This window comes from Lolium perenne, chromosome 4 (genome assembly GCF_019359855.2).
Source record: "Lolium perenne isolate Kyuss_39 chromosome 4, Kyuss_2.0, whole genome shotgun sequence".
Taxonomy (NCBI): domain Eukaryota; kingdom Viridiplantae; phylum Streptophyta; class Magnoliopsida; order Poales; family Poaceae; genus Lolium; species Lolium perenne.
In genome coordinates this window covers 53,063,864-53,082,716 of record NC_067247.2, presented here as the reverse complement: position 1 = coordinate 53,082,716, position 18,853 = coordinate 53,063,864, and the positions used below count along the sequence as shown (strand labels likewise).

Here is an 18,853-nt window from a genome sequence, read left to right as displayed (position 1 = left end):
TGTGAAATACAGTTGGTAGTATTTTGACACCAGAAAACACGATAGAAGGTTCTTAACTCACACAAAATTACTGAATGGATGCATGCAGCTTGGGCTGGTTAAAGAAATATCGCCATTCTCTACCTAATGACCCGCATAATCATTGCAGCATTTAAAATGGACTTGATAATCATTCTAGACTATTATGAGCACCATGTGCACAATAACCAACCTACATTTCCAACCTGTAAGTCTGTAACCATCCCTGATACTCATCAAGCTGCTTATCTGGACCTATATACATACTATGCACATACATCAATATACAACCGATCGCTTTGAAATATAGACATGAAAAATCAAGTCTGAAACAATGCTCTTGATCTACATCTGAAGAGTCACATGGTGGAGCACATGAGCCCGGGCATCAGCTTCATCTACCTATATCTCCTGGGTCCTAAGCCAGACTCAAGCAAAACCAAACCTGCAGTGTTTGTAACATACCACAGTTATTCAATATCCTATAATCACTATAATAATGTTACATGTGAAACTATGTATGGAAACTACAAATTTTGGAATCAGGATGTACAATTGAAAAGAAAAAAATGGAAAACAAAACACAATTGTGTAATGGGTTTTCAAAAGAAATCGTACTGACTGTGAAGGCTGCACCTCCTCAGTTTTATGAAAATTTGTAATAGTGAGTTTCGGGTAGTATGGGTTATCTCACCTATCTGCACTCATCTATGTTGTTTCATCTTCATCATGTCTACTTCTCAAACCCGCCACAAGCTTGCATGTCTTCAAGAAAGCATCCAGTAACTGCATACACAGCACCCATGTTAAAAAACTTAGTTGGTCTCACTATTGAAGAACTCAAGATGCATGGATGCAGGCATGTAAAATTCAGCTGTTCTCGCTGTCAAAGGGTTAAGCACCCAAGAAGAAAGATATGCTATATATAAGAATAATAAACACTTATGGGGTTTGATTGCAGTACTTACCCCCGGATGTTTCTGCAACGTGGGAGAGTAGTGATCAAGAGTTACATATATTTTCTCGAGAAGACTCAAATGTGAATTAACCTTGTCGCCCAAAATGACAACCTGAATCATGCAAGAATTTTATGGGCTCATAATGGTATATAACATGTTATTGCAAAAAAATAGAAGTTAAGTTTAAAATGAACCTAGGGTTGCTATATGTGTATTCATCTATCACTTAATTTCTAGATAGAAAACTCTCCACAAATGCTACTGCAGATGAAGAATAAAACAGTGTGCTTGACAGTAATTCCATGATAGACAAAATAAACAAATGAATACCTTAGCTTCAGCCTTTTGGAGCTCAGAACGCCTTTCTTCAAGCATTTGTTTGTACCAGAGGCCTACTTTTGTTAGTACTACGGCTTGTTTGACCATGTGGCTGCAATGATCACTCAAATCCTCTGATCTGAAATAAATGATAACCACATCAAGTTATAGTTGAGTGTATTCCCAAAATATATTACGCCAGAAGTTGCAGTTATGATTAGGTTTTGGAATGGTCGAATCTGAAATCTTCACAAACAATGGCATAATGACTTTAAACCGTTCTTACATAATGTATGAAGCATTGCTGAGAGTGAAAATAAAAATAGTTGAATATGTAACACATACATTGGATTTTTTTAATTTAAAAGCAAGATGTACTGACCTGTTTTCAGTTCTTTCCGTTGAAATTTTTTGCTCAATCTGCACAAACTCCTTTGACAACTTCATGATAGATACCAAAATGCACTCCAATTGCTTTTCTTGCCCATTCTTAGTGAGAGCACCATCGTAGTCCATATTTGAGCCGTTCAGTTTGAGAAGTTCATCATACTGCAAATCTTGCTTTGGAGTCTCATGTGATCTTCCTGGTGATGTTTGAGGCTCCACCTCAATATCACGCAGAATCATTTCGGCACTCTCTTGCTTGATGATTTCTGGATCTTCCTGATGCTCTTGGAACAAACAATCTTTCTCTAGCCCTGCTAGCTTCTCATTTAATTTCCGATTTTCTTCTTTCGACAAACGCAAAGCATTCTCCTTTTCCGAGATCACAGCCTCAAGTGAAGACAGTTTTGCATCAAAACTCACTGCACTCTCTTGTTTGATTACTTCTGAATCATCCTGATGCTCTTGGAACAAACACTCTTTCTCTTCCTCTAGCTCTGTTATCTTCTCCCTTAACTTCCAATTTTCATCATTTGACGAACGCAAAGCCTTCTCATTTTCAGAGATCACAGCTTCAAGTGAAGACAGTTTTGCATCAAAGCTCAGTGCAGCATCATGCATGTTGTTCATAGAATCATCAAGTAAACTTCTTGTAACAGTACAGTATAGCCCATCCCTTACATCGCTTTCAATTCGGAGGTCCTCCCACTCTTCTTTATATTTCTCGATTTGCCTCAAGAGCTCTTCTTCTGAAGATAATTGAAGAGACATGTCTCTACTGGCTTCAGACAGCTGAGATGACAATTCCTTGACATCCTTCATATTATCTGCAAGCAAACCTCTAAGATGCTGATTGTCGTAGTATAAAGAATCAATTCTGCTTGAAAATCTGCTCTTTTCATCGAGTTCATGATGAGTCGTGCAAAATCCGGGTGCTTTTATATTCTTGGAAATGATTTGGTCCATTCTAGCGATGATCTGTGGAATTTTCTTTCTTAAAGGTTCAAACTCCACATCATTTTGAAGAGCAACAGACCCCTTCTCCCGTTTCAGTTTGAAGATCTCTTCTGTCTTCTCTAGCAAGGCTGATTCATGCACTCTCTTCAACTTGCTTATCTCAGACTTAAAATAGCTTATTGTTTCTTCCTTCGTCATAGCATTCAAATGGCGGAAGTCAGATTTCTCTGAGATAACCATGGACTTCTGTTTCCTGAAACTCTTACTTCCCTCGGTGCGGGATGAAGCATGATCCTCCTTTGTTTTCTTCCCGAATATATTGTACTTCCACCTACTACTCCTACCTGAACCTTCACTCTTACTGTGAGAAATATGTGATTCTGGTACCGAAGGAAACAGCAGCTTAGAAAGAGCACTCAGGTCTTCACGCATCGCGGCAAACTGAGCTACTGCTTCCTGCCAGTTCTTACTCATGGTGTTTGTGACAGAAATTTGCTCATACAGCTTCCTCTCTAGCTCCTCTTGCAAGCCAGTAATGCATTCTCCGATGGTAATGCTGATGATTTCCAACTGCAACTCATGCTCCCACTGGAGATCAGAAACGGACGGGTTACTTAGGTCAACCATCTCCCTAGCTTGCCGGAACACGACGCCCAGCAGCAGCTTCAGTGCGTTGAACCTCTCATCTATCTCAATCAGCATCACATCAAGAGACATGCCCAGGTGCGTGCCGATTATGTAGACACTGTCCGGCAAGGCGTAGTTCTCCAGACCTGTCACATCCCCCTTGAGCTTATCAAGCTGCGAATCGACTTCCAGTTTCATCAGATCCAAGTACTCCATGTAGTTGTTCTCCGCATTTGGGGCGGAAACGTGTCGGTTTGATTGTGACAGCGCTCTTCCAGACCCTCCAAAGTAGCTCTCGGTGCTGGAGTTGGACTTGAAGGACAGCAACCTCGGTGTCAGCGAGTCTTCGGATGTCACAGACCAGCCGTCTGGGATGGTGGATCCGTTGAGCAGAGGGTTCATTCTGTCGCTCAACACCTGCATGGGTTTTAGTTTTAGTTTCGCATTGGAAGTGCAAGTTAATTATTTTGATAGTAATTTTAAACTCGAAAACTGAAACTAAATTAGTCTGCTCAGGAAGAATTATAATCTTGAGCATATGAATGAAATGATGGGGTCATTTTCACTGTAAACAAAATGAAACCGGTGAACATACTCCTGTCATTTGGTTCGATTCCTATGTGTAATATACAGACATGAATTGAATTTTTTTTCGGAGGGGACGAGGTAGTATTGTGAATTCTGATGAGCTAACATAGAGCCAATTGTTGGACATAATTTCTTCATCATAAAAAACCAATGGACTCAATAGAACAGTGTTAAATAATTCTCCTGTATTTGAAGCACCAAAATGAAAAAATCAAAATAGTCCGTCCAATATATCTTCAAGATTTCAAGTTCAAATTCAATTCCGGTTCAGAGAAACTAAAAACAATCCCCTTACATCATACTAAAGTTTGCACGAAATGGAAGATAGGTTAGATGTTTGATAAATTCAGAGCTAACTCCTCAGTATATTACCAGAACTTTTTTCCCATGCTAATTTAGTGCTTTAACATTTAACAAACCACAGTCTCTGAATCCTGCAGCAGAAGAGGCGATGGACGGGCACCGCGGGCTCAAATCGAATGGAATCAATGAAGCAGTACCAGTGAGAAAGCCGAATGAATATACACACAGAAACAGAGCTGCGGCATGACTGGCATCACAAGAGTCGGAGACGCGTACCTTGGTGATCGGATCGCTGGCTGGCTGGATCGCCTCCATGGCCGCCGCCGCCGCGCACGCGTCTTCAGAGGCGGCTGTCCTGCTCTGACTTCCAGCGCGTGAACAGAGGGTTGATTCGCGGCCGCAACAGCCTCCAGGTAGTCACCAGCCCTGGCCTGCTAACAAACTACCGGGTTGTGTAACATACAGAGACGACATTATTGGAGGGGATAGGGGCGGAGGGGGCGATGGCGACGGAGAAGGAAGGGAGTGAAGCCAGACAGCGACCGCCGCGAGGAGGAAGGTATAATAATACTGCTGCTGCCGCGACCGGGAAGGGGGTGGTTAGCGAACGGATCGCCGCCGCGCGCGTCGCCAGGTAGGTGGTGGCGGAGTTGGCCGGGTAGGGGACGCAACGGCTGGCGGCTGGCGGTGCCAGCGAGGTGGTGGCAGCGGACGCCGGCGGGACCCGCCGCCGGCGGAGATGTGATGTGACGGGAGGGAAACAGTCCACTGCGTTTCCGGCGTGCCGATTGGCGGGGGACGTCAGTTGGGTTTCCAGTCGTACAGGTACAGCGCTGGTCAGTATGTCTGAGTGATTTTGCTTGATTATTAGTCTGAAATAATTTATGTTCTAAGTTTGTTCAAAGTAATTTCGATCGAAATTACAGAAAATATGTTAATATCTACAGCGTTAAACATGTAACGATTATTTTATAATCAACTAATTTGATGTTTTTAGTTGTTGATATATTTTTTCTACTCCAAATTCGGACAAGCTCGCAATAGTTTGACTTTGGACGAAGGTAGAAATTTAATAAATTTGAAATGGATGGAGTGTACGATAAGCTAACAATTCGACAAGACAGTATTTATATATATAATTATTATATTACAACGTGCATTATGTGATATACATATAAATGATGTTATTTGATTCGTGTCCAAAAGTACTTACCAATCAAAGTAATTTCGTATCGTCTTGAATTATATATTAATTATTCGGTTTCGTTGGCAACACAATTTCTGTAGCTTCAGTGTTTATCCTTCGATAGCAGTTTTTTTAAATAAGCTCATCGCACCTAGTTCAGCAACCATAAACCGAGGCTTTGAGGAGCCGGAGAGAAGACCACAACAATCGGGTCATGTTTATTTATTTTTAAAATTAAGCTGACGTTGAAAACTACTTACTCCATAACACAAGACTCGGCGCATATCGTTCTACAATTTATTTTAGTCAAACATTTTAAGACGGCAACCCACCACACAAAAATTGATTGAGCACTCTTTGCAATTTGGCCATCAACATTCAAATTAAATTACCAACGTCTACGAGGCGATGGTCTTTTTCTACATGCGTGATCAACGTGATGACTCATCATGGAAGATAAGTGTACACGATGTATATGCCTTTTTTATATGTGACAAACACGTTTACATAGACATTGAGGATGTCATTATCCAAAACCAACAATATGTTCTTGTGACGAATGGTGGGTCATATGTTTCCAGTTGGATCATGGATGCGGAGACACGCGTTAATGCACTGGTGGCGTTTAGGTCAGGAAGCAATAACAACCCATGTAACTGATTCTACATGAGACAAAGCATGTGCGTAGAATAAAACGAAAATTTTGTTAGTATTTTAAAATGTTGATACGTACGTAGGGCTTGATCTGAACAGTTGTCATTCGTTATTTTGACCTTGTGGCGAGCGGTGAGTTGTCACACACACAGGGCAATCATAGAATACCAGCAACGCGAGTCAATGATGCGAGCTTTCTTGTCTGCGGACAGAAGTTAGGTCAGAGAGAAACGCTGGTGTCTTGCTCTCGCTCTTGTGACGGAAAGGCCGCTGCTGTTTCTCGTGGATTAAGTGGAACAGCATGTTATAGAATCATCTGATAGCGTCAGGGATATTTCTACCCGATTTTTATTTTTGACACAGACACTCACAAGGATGTATATATATTCACCTCTATGAATGTACGCACATATGTTCTACCCATATGAAATCAACCACACATGTAGGCAGTGGCGGACGCAGGATAGAATTGGAGGGGGGGCCCACCTCCAAAAAAAAAATTTTGCGCCACCCAAATTGTGAAGAACGTTTGCCAAATGAACGATATATAAGACAAACTAGAGTATAAAGGCGCGTTGCGGCACCCATTCATTTTAAGTACAAGAAAATGATATAGTTGGAAGAATTTGAATAGTAAAAATATTTCATGAAATTTGAACAACTTAAGTTACAAGTCATGACAACTGTGATATGGTATAATTAATTGATCATCTACCCAAAGTTCATTGTACATTGGTAAAATACCCACTAAGGACTTGAAACTAAAAATCATTTACACCAGAACCCTAATTCTCAACTCAACCTATAATATTATGTATGCCAGTGAAATTTAACAAAATCACACAGCCAACTTTTGATTTTTTAAAATTTTATTGACATACATAATATAGATACTTTAGATTCATAAATTGTGATGCCTAAATTTATCAAATTTATGCTTCAAGTCAACCTCACTGAGGTTTGCCCACCTTTGGAGCGGAGCAGCACAAGATCATCTCCCGTTGCATCACTCCACTGCTAGTTATTCAGTCGTGATATAGCTTTATGGGAACGATCTAATGCTGAACATCAAACAATACCCCAAAGTGACAATACATACCTCAATATTAGCATAGAGAATAGCTGAATAGGGGAAATTTTAAGTAATGAACACTTAACAGTACCACATGATAATAAAAACAGAGAGTAGGGGAGGCGGGAGCGGACGCAGACTTACTAGACGCCTGGACTGCTGGCCGGCGGGAAGAGCTAGGGAAGGATGGAAGGTGGACACTGGCGGCCAGTGCCGCGGCGGCCGAGCCCAAGCCGGCAAGGCCGCTTCTTCTTGACCGGTGACACACGTATAGCACGCGACCGTTGGGAACCCCAAGTGGAAGGTGTGATGCGTACATCAGTAAGTTTCCCTCAGTTAGAAACCAAGGTTTATCGAACCAGTAGGAGTCAAGAAGCACGTTGAAGGTTGATGGCGGCGAGATGTAGTGCGGCGCAACACCAGGGATTCCGGCGCCAACGTGGAACCTGCACAACACAACCAAAGTACTTTGCCCCAACGAAACAGTGAGGTTGTCAATCTCACCGGCTTGCTGTAACAAAGGATTAGATGTATAGTGTGGATGATGATTGTTTGCAGAAAACAGTAGAACGAGTATTGCAGTAGATTGTATTCGATGTAAAAGAATAGGACCGGGGTCCACAGTTCACTAGTGGTGTCTCTCCCATAAGATAAATAGCATGTTGGGTGAACAAATTACAGTTGGGCAATTGACAAATAGAGAGGGCATGACAATGCACATACATGATATGATGAGTATTGTGAGATTTAATTGGGCATTACGACAAAGTACATAGACCGCTATCCAGCATGCATCTATGCCTAAAAAGTCCACCTTCAGGTTATCGTCCGAACCCCTTCCAGTATTAAGTTGAAAACAACAGACAATTGCATTAAGTATGGTGCGTAATGTAATCAATAACTACATCCTCGGACATAGCATCAATATTTTATCCCTAGTGGCAACAGCACATCCACAACCTTAGGGGTTTCTGTCACTCCCCCAGATTCAATAGAGGCATGAACACACTATCGAGCATAAATACTCCCTCTTGGAGTTACAAGCATCAACTTGGCCAAAGCCTCTACTAGTAACGGAGAGCATGCAAGATCATAAACAACACATAGATAATAGATTGATAATCAACATAACATAGTATTCTCTATCCATCGGATCCCAACAAACACAACATATAGCATTACAGATAGATGATCTTGATCATGTTAGGCAGCTCACAAGACCCGACAATGAAGCATAATGAGGAGAAGACAACCATCTAGCTACTGCTATGGACCCATAGTCCAGGGGTGAACTACTCACTCATCACTCCGGAGGCGACCATGGCGGTGTAGAGTCCTCCGGGAGATGATTCCCCTCTCCGGCAGGGTGCCGGAGGCGATCTCCTGAATCCCCCGAGATGGGATTGGCGGCGGCGACATCTCTGGAAGGTTTTCCGTATCGTGGCTCTCGGTACTGGGGGTTTCGCGACGAAAACTATATGTAGGCAGAAGGGCAGGTCAGGGGGCCACACGGGGGCCCCACATGCTAGGGCCGCGCGGGCCCCCCTTGGGCCGCGCCGCCCTAGTGTGGCGGCGCCCCGTGGCCCCACTTCGTCTTCCCATCGGTCTTCTGGAAGCTTCGTGTGAAAATAGGCCCCTGGGCGTTGATTTCGTCCAATTCCGAGAATATTTCCTTACTAGGATTTCTGAAACCAAAAACAGCAGAAAACAACAATTGGCTCTTCGGCATCTCGTTAATAGGTTAGTGCCGGAAAATGCATAAATATGACATAAAATATGCATAAAACATGTAGATATCATCAATAATGTGGCATGGAACATAAGAAATTATCGATACGTCGGAGACGTATCAGCATCCCCAAGCTTAGTTTCTGCTCGTCCCGAGCAGGTAAACGATAACAAAGATAATTTCTGGAGTGACATGCCATCATAACCTTGATCATACTATTGTAAGCATATGTAATGAATGCAGCGATCAAAACAATGTAAATGACATGAGTAAACAAATGAATCATATAGCAAAGACTTTTCATGAATAGTACTTCAAGACAAGCATCAATAAGTCTTGCATAAGAGTTAACTCATAAAGCAATAATTCAAAGTATAGGTATCGAAGCAACACAAAGGAAGATTAAGTTTCAGCGGTTGCTTTCAATTTGTAACATGTATATCTCATGGATATTGTCAATGTAAAGTAATATAACAAGTGCAATATGCAAGTATGTAGAAATCAATGCACAGTTCACACAAGTGTTTGCTTCTTGAGGTGGAGAGAGATAGGTGAACTGACTCAACATAAAAGTAGAAGAAAGGTCCTTCAAAGAGGAAAGCATCGATTGCTATATTTGTGCTAGAGCTTTGGTTTTGAAAACAAGAAACAATTTTGTCAACGGTAGTAATAAAGCATATGTGTTATGTAAATTATATCCTACAAGTTGCAAGCCTCATGCATAGTATACTAATAGTGGCCGCACCTTGTCCTAATTAGCTCGGATTACCTGGATTATCATTGCAATGCATATGTTTTAACCAAGTGTCACAAAGGGGTACATCTATGCCGCCTGTACAAAGGTCTAAGGAGAAAGCTCGCATTGGATTTCTCGCTATTGATTATTCTCAACTTAGACATCCATACCGGGACAACATAGACAACAGATAATGGACTCCTCTTTAATGCATAAGCATTTAACAACAATTAATTTTCTCATATGAGATTGAGGATATTTGTCCAAAACTGAAACTTCCACCATGGATCATGGCTTTAGTTAGCGGCCCAATGTTCTTCTCTAACATTATGCATGCTCTAACCATTCTAGCGGTAAATCTCCCTTACTTCAGACAAGACGGACATGCATAGCAACTCACATGATATTCAACAAAGAGTAGTTGATGGCGTCCCCAGGAACATGGTTATCGCACAACAAGCAACTTAATAAGAGATAAAGTGCATAAGTACATATTCAATACCACAATAGTTTTTAGGCTATTTGTCCCATGAGCTATATATTGCAAAGATGAAGAATGGAAATTTTAAAGGTAGCACTCAAGCAATTTACTTTGGAATGGCGGAGAAATACCATGTAGTAGGTAGGTATGGTGGACACAAATGGCATAGTGGTTGGCTCAAGGATTTTGGATGCATGAGAAGTATTCCCTCTCGATACAAGGCTTAGGCTAGCAAGGTTATTTGAAACAAACACAAGGATGAACCGGTGCAGCAAAACTCACATAAAAGACATATTGTAAACATTATAAGACTCTACACCGTCTTCCTTGTTGTTCAAACTCTTTACTAGAAATTATCTAGACCTTAGAGAGACCAATTATGCAAACCAAATTTTAGCAAGCTCTATGTATTTCTTCATTAATAGGTGCAAAGTATATGATGCAAGAGCTTAAACATGAGCACAACAATTGCCAAGTATCACATTATCCATGACATTTTAGCAATTACTACATGTATCATTTTCCGTTTCCAACCATATAACAATTTAACGAAGAAGAACATTTCGCCATGAATATTATGAGTAAAGCCTAAGGACATATTTGTCCATATGCAACAGCGGAGCGTGTCTCTCACCCACACAATGAATGCTAGGATCCATTTTATTCAAACAAAACAAAAACAAAAACAAACCGACGCTCCAAGCAAAGTACATAAGATGTGATGGAATAAAAATATAGTTTCACTAGAGGAACCTGATAATGTTGTCGATGAAGAAGGGGATGCATTGGGCATCCCCAAGCTTAGACGCTTGAGTCTTCTTAAAATATGCAGGGGTGAACCACCGGGGCATCCCCAAGATTAGAGCTTTCACTCTCCTTGATCATATTATATCATCTCCCTCTCTTGATCCTTGAAAACTTCCTCCACACCAAACTCAAAACAACTCATTAGAGGGTTAGTGCACAATCAAAATTTACATGTTCAGAGGTGACACAATCATTTTTAACACTTCTGGACATTGCACAAAGCTACTGAAAGTTAATGAAATCGAAAAATCCATCAAGCATAGCAAAACAGGCAATGCGAAATAAAAGGCAGAATCTGTCAAAACAGAACAGTTCGTAAATACGAATTTTATTGAGGCACCAGACTTGCTCAAATGAAAATTCTCAAATTGAATGAAAGTTGCGTACATATCTGAGGATCACTCACGTAAATTGGCATAATTTTGTGAGTTACCTACAGAGAATTAGACCCAGATTCGTGACAACAAAGAAATCTGTTTCTGCGCAGTAATCCAAATCTAGTATGAACCTTACTATCAACGACTTTACTTGGCACAACAATGTACAAAACTAAGATAAGGAGAGGTTGCTACAGTAGTAACAATTTCCAAGACTCAAATATAAAATAAAAGTAATGTAGTAAAAACATGGGTTGTCTCCCATAAGCGCTTTTCTTTAACGCCTTTCAGCTAGGCGCAGAAAGTGTATATCAAGTGTTATCAAAAGATGGTGCATCTACAGCGGGGTGTGGAGTTTTCTCAACCATGCATAGTATTTTGAATACATAAGTTTCAGCAGCTCCCTTTTCATTAGTCTTGGGCTTGCTACTCTCATCAAACAAATTTTCAGGAACAAGCCAAGCATAGTTATTTTCTAGTGCCTCATGCATTGCTAGGAGCTTACATGGTATTGGTGCTTTAATCTTCCCACCATTATTAACATTATTAGTATACTTAATTCTATCCATATCCATCTTCTCAAGTGTTCTTTTAAAATCGGTGATCATGCCAAGCCTATCATGCTTACTAAAAACTTTTCTAGCTTCTTTAGCTATATCCGCAAATTCTCGCACTAAGACCTTTAGAACAAAATCTCTCTTCTCTCCCCTCTCCATATCAGAAAGTGTAAGAAACATGTGTTGTATCATGGGGTTGAGACTAATAAATCTAGCTTCCATCATGCGTACCAAACAAACAGAGGCATCTTCATAAGTAGGGACAGCTTTTGCAAGAGGTATATCTTTAAGATCTTCATGCATACTAACATGGGTGAAAAATTCTTCTATATTATCTCTTCCAATTATAGACCCTTGTCCCACCGGTATATCTTTTACAGTAAAATTAAAAGGAAACATGATGAAATAAGTAAAGCAAATGCAAGCAACTAATTTTTTTGTGTTTTTAATATAGCAAACAAGATAGCAAATAAAGTAAAACTAGCAACTATTTTTTTGTGTTTTGATTTATTGCAGCAAACAAAGTAGTAAATAAAATAAAGCAAGACAAAAACAAAGTAAAGAGATTGGGATGTGGAGACTCCCCTTGCAGCGTGTCTTGATCTCCCCGGCAATGGCGCCAGAAATTTAGCTGTTGCCGTGGGAGTTAGAGATCTCTGTGGTGTAACTTTTCTTCAGTTCCCCGGCAACGGCGCCAGAAATTTAGCTTGACACGCGTACAACACGCGACCGTTGGGAACCCCAAGTGGAAGGTGTGATGCGTACAGCAGTAAGTTTCCCTCAGTTAGAAACCAAGGTTTATCGAACCAGTAGGAGTCAAGAAGCACGTTGAAGGTTGATGGCGGCGAGATGTAGTGCGGCGCAACACCAGAGATTCCGGCGCCAACGTGGAACCTGCACAACACAACCAAAGTACTTTGCCCCAACGAAACAGTGAGGTTGTCAATCTCACCGGCTTGCTGTAACAAGGGATTAGATGTATAGTGTGGATGATGATTGTTTGCAGAAAACAGTAGAACGAGTATTGCAGTAGATTGTATTCGATGTAAAAGAATAGGACCGGGGTCCACAGTTCACTAGTGGTGTCTCTCCCATAAGATAAATAGCATGTTGGGTGAACAAATTACAGTTGGGCAATTGACAAATAGAGAGGGCATGACAATGCACATACATGATATGATGAGTATTGTGAGATTTAATTGGGCATTGCGACAAAGTACATAGACCGCTATCCAGCATGCATCTATGCCTAAAAAGTCCACCTTCAGGTTATCGTCCGAACCCCTTCCAGTATTAAGTTGAAAACAACAGACAATTGCATTAAGTATGGTGCGTAATGTAATCAATAACTACATCCTCGGACATAGCATCAATGTTTTATCCCTAGTGGCAACAGCACATCCACAACCTTAGGGGTTTCTGTCACTCCCCCAGATTCAATAGAGGCATGAACCCACTATCGAGCATAAATACTCCCTCTTGGAGTTACAAGCATCAACTTGGCCAAAGCCTCTACTAGTAACGGAGAGCATGCAAGATCATAAACAACACATAGATAATAGATTGATAATCAACATAACATAGTATTCTCTATCCATCGGATCCCAACAAACACAACATATAGCATTACAGATAGATGATCTTGATAATGTTAGGCAGCTCACAAGACCCGACAATGAAGCATAATGAGGAGAAGACAACCATCTAGCTACTGCTATGGACCCATAGTCCAGGGGTGAACTACTCACTCATCACTCCGGAGGCGACCATGGCGGTGTAGAGTCCTCCGGGAGATGATTCCCCTCTCCGGCAGGGTGCCGGAGGCGATCTCCTGAATCCCCCGAGATGGGATTGGCGGCGGCGGCGTCTCTGGAAGGTTTTCCGTATCGTGGCTCTAGGTACTGGGGGTTTCGGGACGAAAACTATATGTAGGCGGAAGGGCAGGTCAGGGGGCCACACGGGGGCCCCACACGCTAGGGCCGCGCGGGCCCCCCTTGGGCCGCGCCGCCCTAGTGTGGCGGCGCCCCGTGGCCCCACTTCGTCTTCCCTTCGGTCTTCTGGAAGCTTCGTGTGAAAATAGGCCCCTGGGCGTTGATTTCGTCCAATTACGCGAATATTTCCGTACTAGGATTTACGAAACCAAAAACAGCAGAAACAAAGAATCGCTCTTCGGCATCTCGTTAATAGGTTAGTGCCGGAAAATGCATAAATATGACATAAAGTATGCATAAAACATGTAGATATCATCAATAATGTGGCATGGAACATAAGAAATTATCGATACGTCGGAGACGTATCAACCGGCGAGCCGCGGCCACCCTCAAGCGGCCAAGCTCGCATACCGCAGGAGTCCGGGAACGGGGGCAGGGCGCGCAGCGACGGGCGGCCAACATCCGCCGGACGGGCGGACCAGAGCAGAGAGCATCGAGGGACGAGCCCGAGCGAGGAGCGCGGCGACGGCACCGGGACGGCGGGGTCGGGTGACCTGGTGGCCGTGCGGGCTCGATCCATGGCTCGATGCTCTGTCTGGATGCTTGGATGTTGGACCGAGCCAGGCTTATTGGGCTTTTTCCAGGGGTATCAAATTGTTTTTTAGAAATTCTGGGTGGGCCACGGCCCCTCGCCCCCCCCCGCTGCGTCCGCCCATGCATGTAGGTATAAACATGCTCTTGCAAATTTTCCTAACAATTTATAAGAACTGATGTATTGCATAAAAAATCACAAATTACACATTGTTGTACATCTTAATTTATAAAATTCAGATCTTCCTATGCAGCCTGAATCATTTTCTGATTTTCGTACATATCACAAATGGATATGTTTAGTTTTCAATATTTACACGTTTATACTTCTATCCATTTTCTACATGCGTGAGTTGTCACATTCGTTCTTCTCTTGTTCCCCATCGAGGCCATGGAGTGATCCCAGCCACCATCTCCTAGGCCATGATACATGGCTTTTCCTAGCCACATGTTGTCGTACCTCTCTGCCACCGCACAGCAAGGGGCGCAACCATGGCCAGCAAGGACCGGCAGTCTGGGAAGAAGTACTGACACCGAATTGAGGACATGGTCCACCGGATGAGGCCGAAGACAAGCAAAGGAGCAAACCAGACAATGAAATCTCTTCAAGGCCGGTACAACACTCAAGAAATGTTGCTCCCGCTGGGCTGCCTACTTGGAGCAAGTGAAAAACAATCATCCAAGTGGTGCAACAATTGATGATTATGTGAGTAATTTTCTCCCGTAGCTGAAATCTATGCCATTGCAATGTGATGGTCTCTATCTCATCTCTTTCAGCTGTATCTTCGCAGGATCGTATTGCTCCACAAAGGTAAAAGACATGAAAGCAAGTGAGAAACGCTTTTTCACATTGCATCATTGTTGGAAAATTCTAGAGCATAATCAAAAGTGGAAGTTGAGGGACCAAGAGGCTCCTCCTCCTCGCACCGGGGCTCCAATTCCTTTCGATGATGATAGTGATCATGCACCGACCGGAGGAAGAAACAAAGGGTCTCCCGAGTCCCGACGGAAGAAGTTAAGCAAAGTTAGAGGTCAAAAGAAGGGCGGAGCAAGAGAGGCTAACCTCAAACATTGAGGAGATGGTGACCGTGAAACAGAAAATTGGCCAAGAGCATATGCAAATTAGGAAGGAGTTGGCAGAGATCAAACAGCGACATAAGATTAGGAAGTGGGAAGCAATTAGGGAAGATGAGAAGAGAAAGGACGCATTTGACGATAGAAGGATCCGGCTTGAGGGGGAAAGAGAGGAGAACCGGGTGATGATGATGGATCCAACTACAATGGATGCTCTCACCAAAGAATGGTGGGAGCTAAGAAGGGCTAAGATCTTAGAATCAAATAAGGCAATAGGGAGGCCTCGTCGGCAGCAGCGGCTGCTGCCTCGATCAATGGTGGTGCCGGTGGAGGCGACGGCGACGGGAATGGCCCTCCTCTTCGGTTTGAATCATCGTTTCTCCAAAAATCTATCATCTTTGATATGCTACCTATTCGTGACTGTGGTCTTGATGTTATTGCGAACTATTTGTACTTTAATTCCACATATCTGGGATGAACACTGCTTAACTGTGATAGAAATCAAAACCCTGATTTGCGGGAGAAATTTGTCGCGACAGAACAAACCCCGCATAACTGTACCGCATAACAGATTTCTCAAGGGGAAATCCCAATGCGGTTAACTCCATCCGAGTATTGCGGTACAACAGGTCTGCTAGAGTTTTTTTTTGAAAGGAATACGGTAAGGGAATCCCCTACAGTGTTTTTTTTTATAATAAGAACCCAATTCTGCGTCTGTGGGGACTTGAACCTGGGTGGCTGGGTTGTACATCCACTTCCCTAACCGAATGAGCTAGGCTCACTTCTTAGGTCTGCTAGAGTTGTTAGTTACCTGTCGATGTGTTGGTTGCTCGAATCAGAGATGAAGCAGCCCTGTTGAACATGGTTGGAGCTAAGATCTCCTTTGACCCGGGTTGAGTTTGAGAGATGTTATTTTCTTTTCTCTCATTTCTCTCTGGTTTTGGGGTGACTTGGGCCTCTGCCTTTGCTTTTCCGCCACACCCCCTCTTTCGGTTTTTCAATGCTTGTAACAAACCTTCTATCTAATCAATGAATTTAGCAGCAAGAAAGAGTTGCTCTTACAAGGAGTATAGTTTCTAGCTTTTGAAGTGCATAGCCGGAGTTCTCACATCAGTATCTTCCAAGATTATTTGGTGTTGCATTATACTCTCCATGCGAATTCAGTAGATTGTTCACTCGGCAAGAAGCGCAAATTGATTGAAACAGTCGACAAATATTCATCTACCCTGACTTTATTTTGTTGACTACGGGGTACATAAGCCGGAGCATGAGTTCAGCTCTAAATCCTTGTTGATCATATCGCTCTGTTGTATTTCACTTCAGAGATGGGTTACATACTGAAGTACCTTAATTTGAGTACAACGACTTAATTAATAAGAGTAGCAACTAAATCCTACGAGCAAGTAGGGCAGGATCTTCCAAGATTCACTTCAGAGATGGGTTACATACTGAAGTACCTTAATTTGAGTACAACGACTTAATTAATAAGAGTAGCAACTAAATCCTACGAGCAAGTAGGGCAGGATCTAACAGCAAACTGACTGAAACTCGTTCTAAACCTCTGCAAACTTGCACCCAGGCACTCGACTACTAAACCTTGCAAAGTGCACCCGAACAGGCTGCACCAGAGGCAGAGTGTTGGATTACCCCTGTCTCACCCGTTTCAGGGGCCGAGAATCATCCGAGGAGCTGCTCCCTTGCCCGTCTGTCGTATAACGAGCGTGCCGTTGAACCTCTCCCACCCTGTCCGACACCACCTGCCGCCGAGCAATCTTCCAGATGCCGGCCATACTTACATTGGGAACTTTGTCAACCTCCCGTGCCATCTCCGACGGGAACCCACCAAACTCAATGCTGCACCTCATCAAGATTTGTGAGAGTTTTCCGGCGGCGGCAAGGGTGGCCTGCAGACGCGCCAGGTTCTCCAGGAGGGGCGTGCCCTCATCGTACCGGAACACATCCATCCCCGCGTCCAGATCGTAGGTGAGACCCACGGCGCGCCAGACGGCACCGGCGGTGGCGTGGTGAGCGTACAACGGGAGGAGGCGGTCGGAGAGCATCGCGAGGATGTGGCCGCGGCACAGAGCGTCGTCGCGCTCGCGCGCCCGCTGCTTCTCGACGGTGGGACGCTCCGGCTCATACTCCTCGGACAGCGCGCGCGCCAGGCCGAGGGTGTGGAGGCGGAGCAGCACCGACTCCTTCCAGCGGAGGTAGCCGCTCTCTCCGTCCAGCGGCGCCACGGGGAGCAGAGGCAGCTCGGGCTTGACCGCCGCCGACGACATCGATCTTTCTGGAAGCAGAGACTCTCCCCGACCCTGTTTGACTGAATGCAGCAAGAAAGAAGAAATGAGTATTCAGCAAACATTGACAAAAATCTGTAAGGAAGGGCTTCAAGAGTGCTCAAATCCACCAAAAAAAAAAGAACGCAGATGCAAGGAACGGCAAGGCTACCAAAAGATCTGGTAATCGGAGTTCGGAGAGCCTGTACGTAGAATCGGGACATACCTCTAGCTGGTGGAGACGAAGCAGGTAGAGAGCGTGGTGGGAGGGGGCCGTCGCCGCCGCGCGGCCGTGGAGCGGAGGAGCTCGACAGGGGGAATTGGGGAAGAGGGTTTGCTCTGCTCAAGCGTTTTCTCTCTCTGCGTTTATTTAGAATTTAGAAGCTACACGAAGCGCTGCCTTTTTTGGCGCGAAGTGCAGCGCCGACGCGCGCGCGCGCGCTCGCGTTCCCGCCAATTTTTTTCCATGTCCGACTCGATGGAAACTTGCCTGTGCTATTATCGCATCCACCAAACGAAAAATTTCCTCTGGAATTGGAATCCTTCAAAAATCCTAGTTGGCCTATAGCTCTATAAAAACAATTTTGTACCCCTTTCTTCAAAGGAAGAAAAAATATACATAAGGGTGTGACTAGTTCTGAGAAAACTAACTAACTAGTTCTCAGTAGAATAATGTCATCGAATCTTAGTTATAATCCATGTTGCAACTCACCATTAGTATAGACGCTTTGAAGCATTTTTCGTAGTTGCAACCTTACTTTCAACTCAAAAAATTCAGTTGCAACCTTACCTGCAAGTTAGAAAGTCTCAGCTGTAACTCAACTTGCAGCTAAAGAGCGTGAATCACGATGCAAATCAGTCACTGCAGGAGTCTACTCGCGCTTAGTTCTCGGTCTATTGAGAATTAGCAATTCCCAATATATAATCCTCACTAAAATATTGTCTATTTGATCATCTATGGCAGCCACATCATCCCCCGATGAACCAGTAAGAACTCAGCTGCATAAAGTACATAGAAACATTCAGGGCATTTCTAGCAGCGCGACACATTTTGAAAACCAATTGTTTTGTTTTGGTCTGTTCGGTCCAGCCCACGGACAGATATGTGACCATGTCCTCCCACTTGTCCTTTTGGATCGGGGTAGACCCACGGGCCAACGAATTTCATTTTTAAACTGTCACGAACGCCGCGACGATTAATGTCGGCACATCCCATTGCTAAACG

At 43.4% G+C, this 18,853-nt stretch overlaps 2 protein-coding genes across 2 annotated transcripts; both read right to left on the bottom strand.

The window, feature by feature from the left end:
* Positions 1 to 89: 89 nt before the first annotated feature.
* On the bottom strand, positions 90 to 4,981 carry LOC127292545 (WPP domain-associated protein). The gene is made up of 6 exons (XM_051321965.2): positions 4,431 to 4,981; positions 1,678 to 3,680; positions 1,308 to 1,434; positions 987 to 1,088; positions 713 to 804; positions 90 to 463 (listed from the first exon to the last, which is right to left on the bottom strand). The coding sequence occupies exons 1-5, from the start codon at positions 4,467 to 4,469 to the stop codon at positions 727 to 729; spliced, it is 2,349 nt and encodes a 782-aa protein (XP_051177925.1). The 5' UTR covers positions 4,470 to 4,981; the 3' UTR covers positions 90 to 463; positions 713 to 726.
* An 11,565-nt stretch (positions 4,982 to 16,546) lies between these two features.
* LOC127292544 (uncharacterized) lies at positions 16,547 to 17,986 on the bottom strand. Its single transcript, XM_051321963.2, has 2 exons — positions 17,855 to 17,986; positions 16,547 to 17,672 (listed from the first exon to the last, which is right to left on the bottom strand). Exon 2 carries the CDS (start codon positions 17,629 to 17,631, stop codon positions 16,993 to 16,995), a length of 639 nt encoding a protein of 212 aa, XP_051177923.1. The 5' UTR covers positions 17,632 to 17,672; positions 17,855 to 17,986; the 3' UTR covers positions 16,547 to 16,992.
* Between the last annotated feature and the right edge of the window lie 867 nt (positions 17,987 to 18,853).

Excerpts from the sequence above, each read along its gene's own strand:
- LOC127292544 (XM_051321963.2), bottom strand. The coding sequence starts at position 17,631 with ATGTCGTCGGCGGCGGTCAAGCCCGAGCTGCCTCTGCTCCCCGTGGCG.
- LOC127292545 (XM_051321965.2), bottom strand. The coding sequence starts at position 4,469 with ATGGAGGCGATCCAGCCAGCCAGCGATCCGATCACCAAG. Across the intron at positions 1,089-1,307 it reads TCCAAAAGGCTGAAGCTAAG|GTTGTCATTTTGGGCGACAA; the intron begins GTATTCATTTGT and ends TGCATGATTCAG. Across the intron at positions 805-986 it reads CGTTGCAGAAACATCCGGGG|TTACTGGATGCTTTCTTGAA; the intron begins GTAAGTACTGCA and ends CTGTGTATGCAG.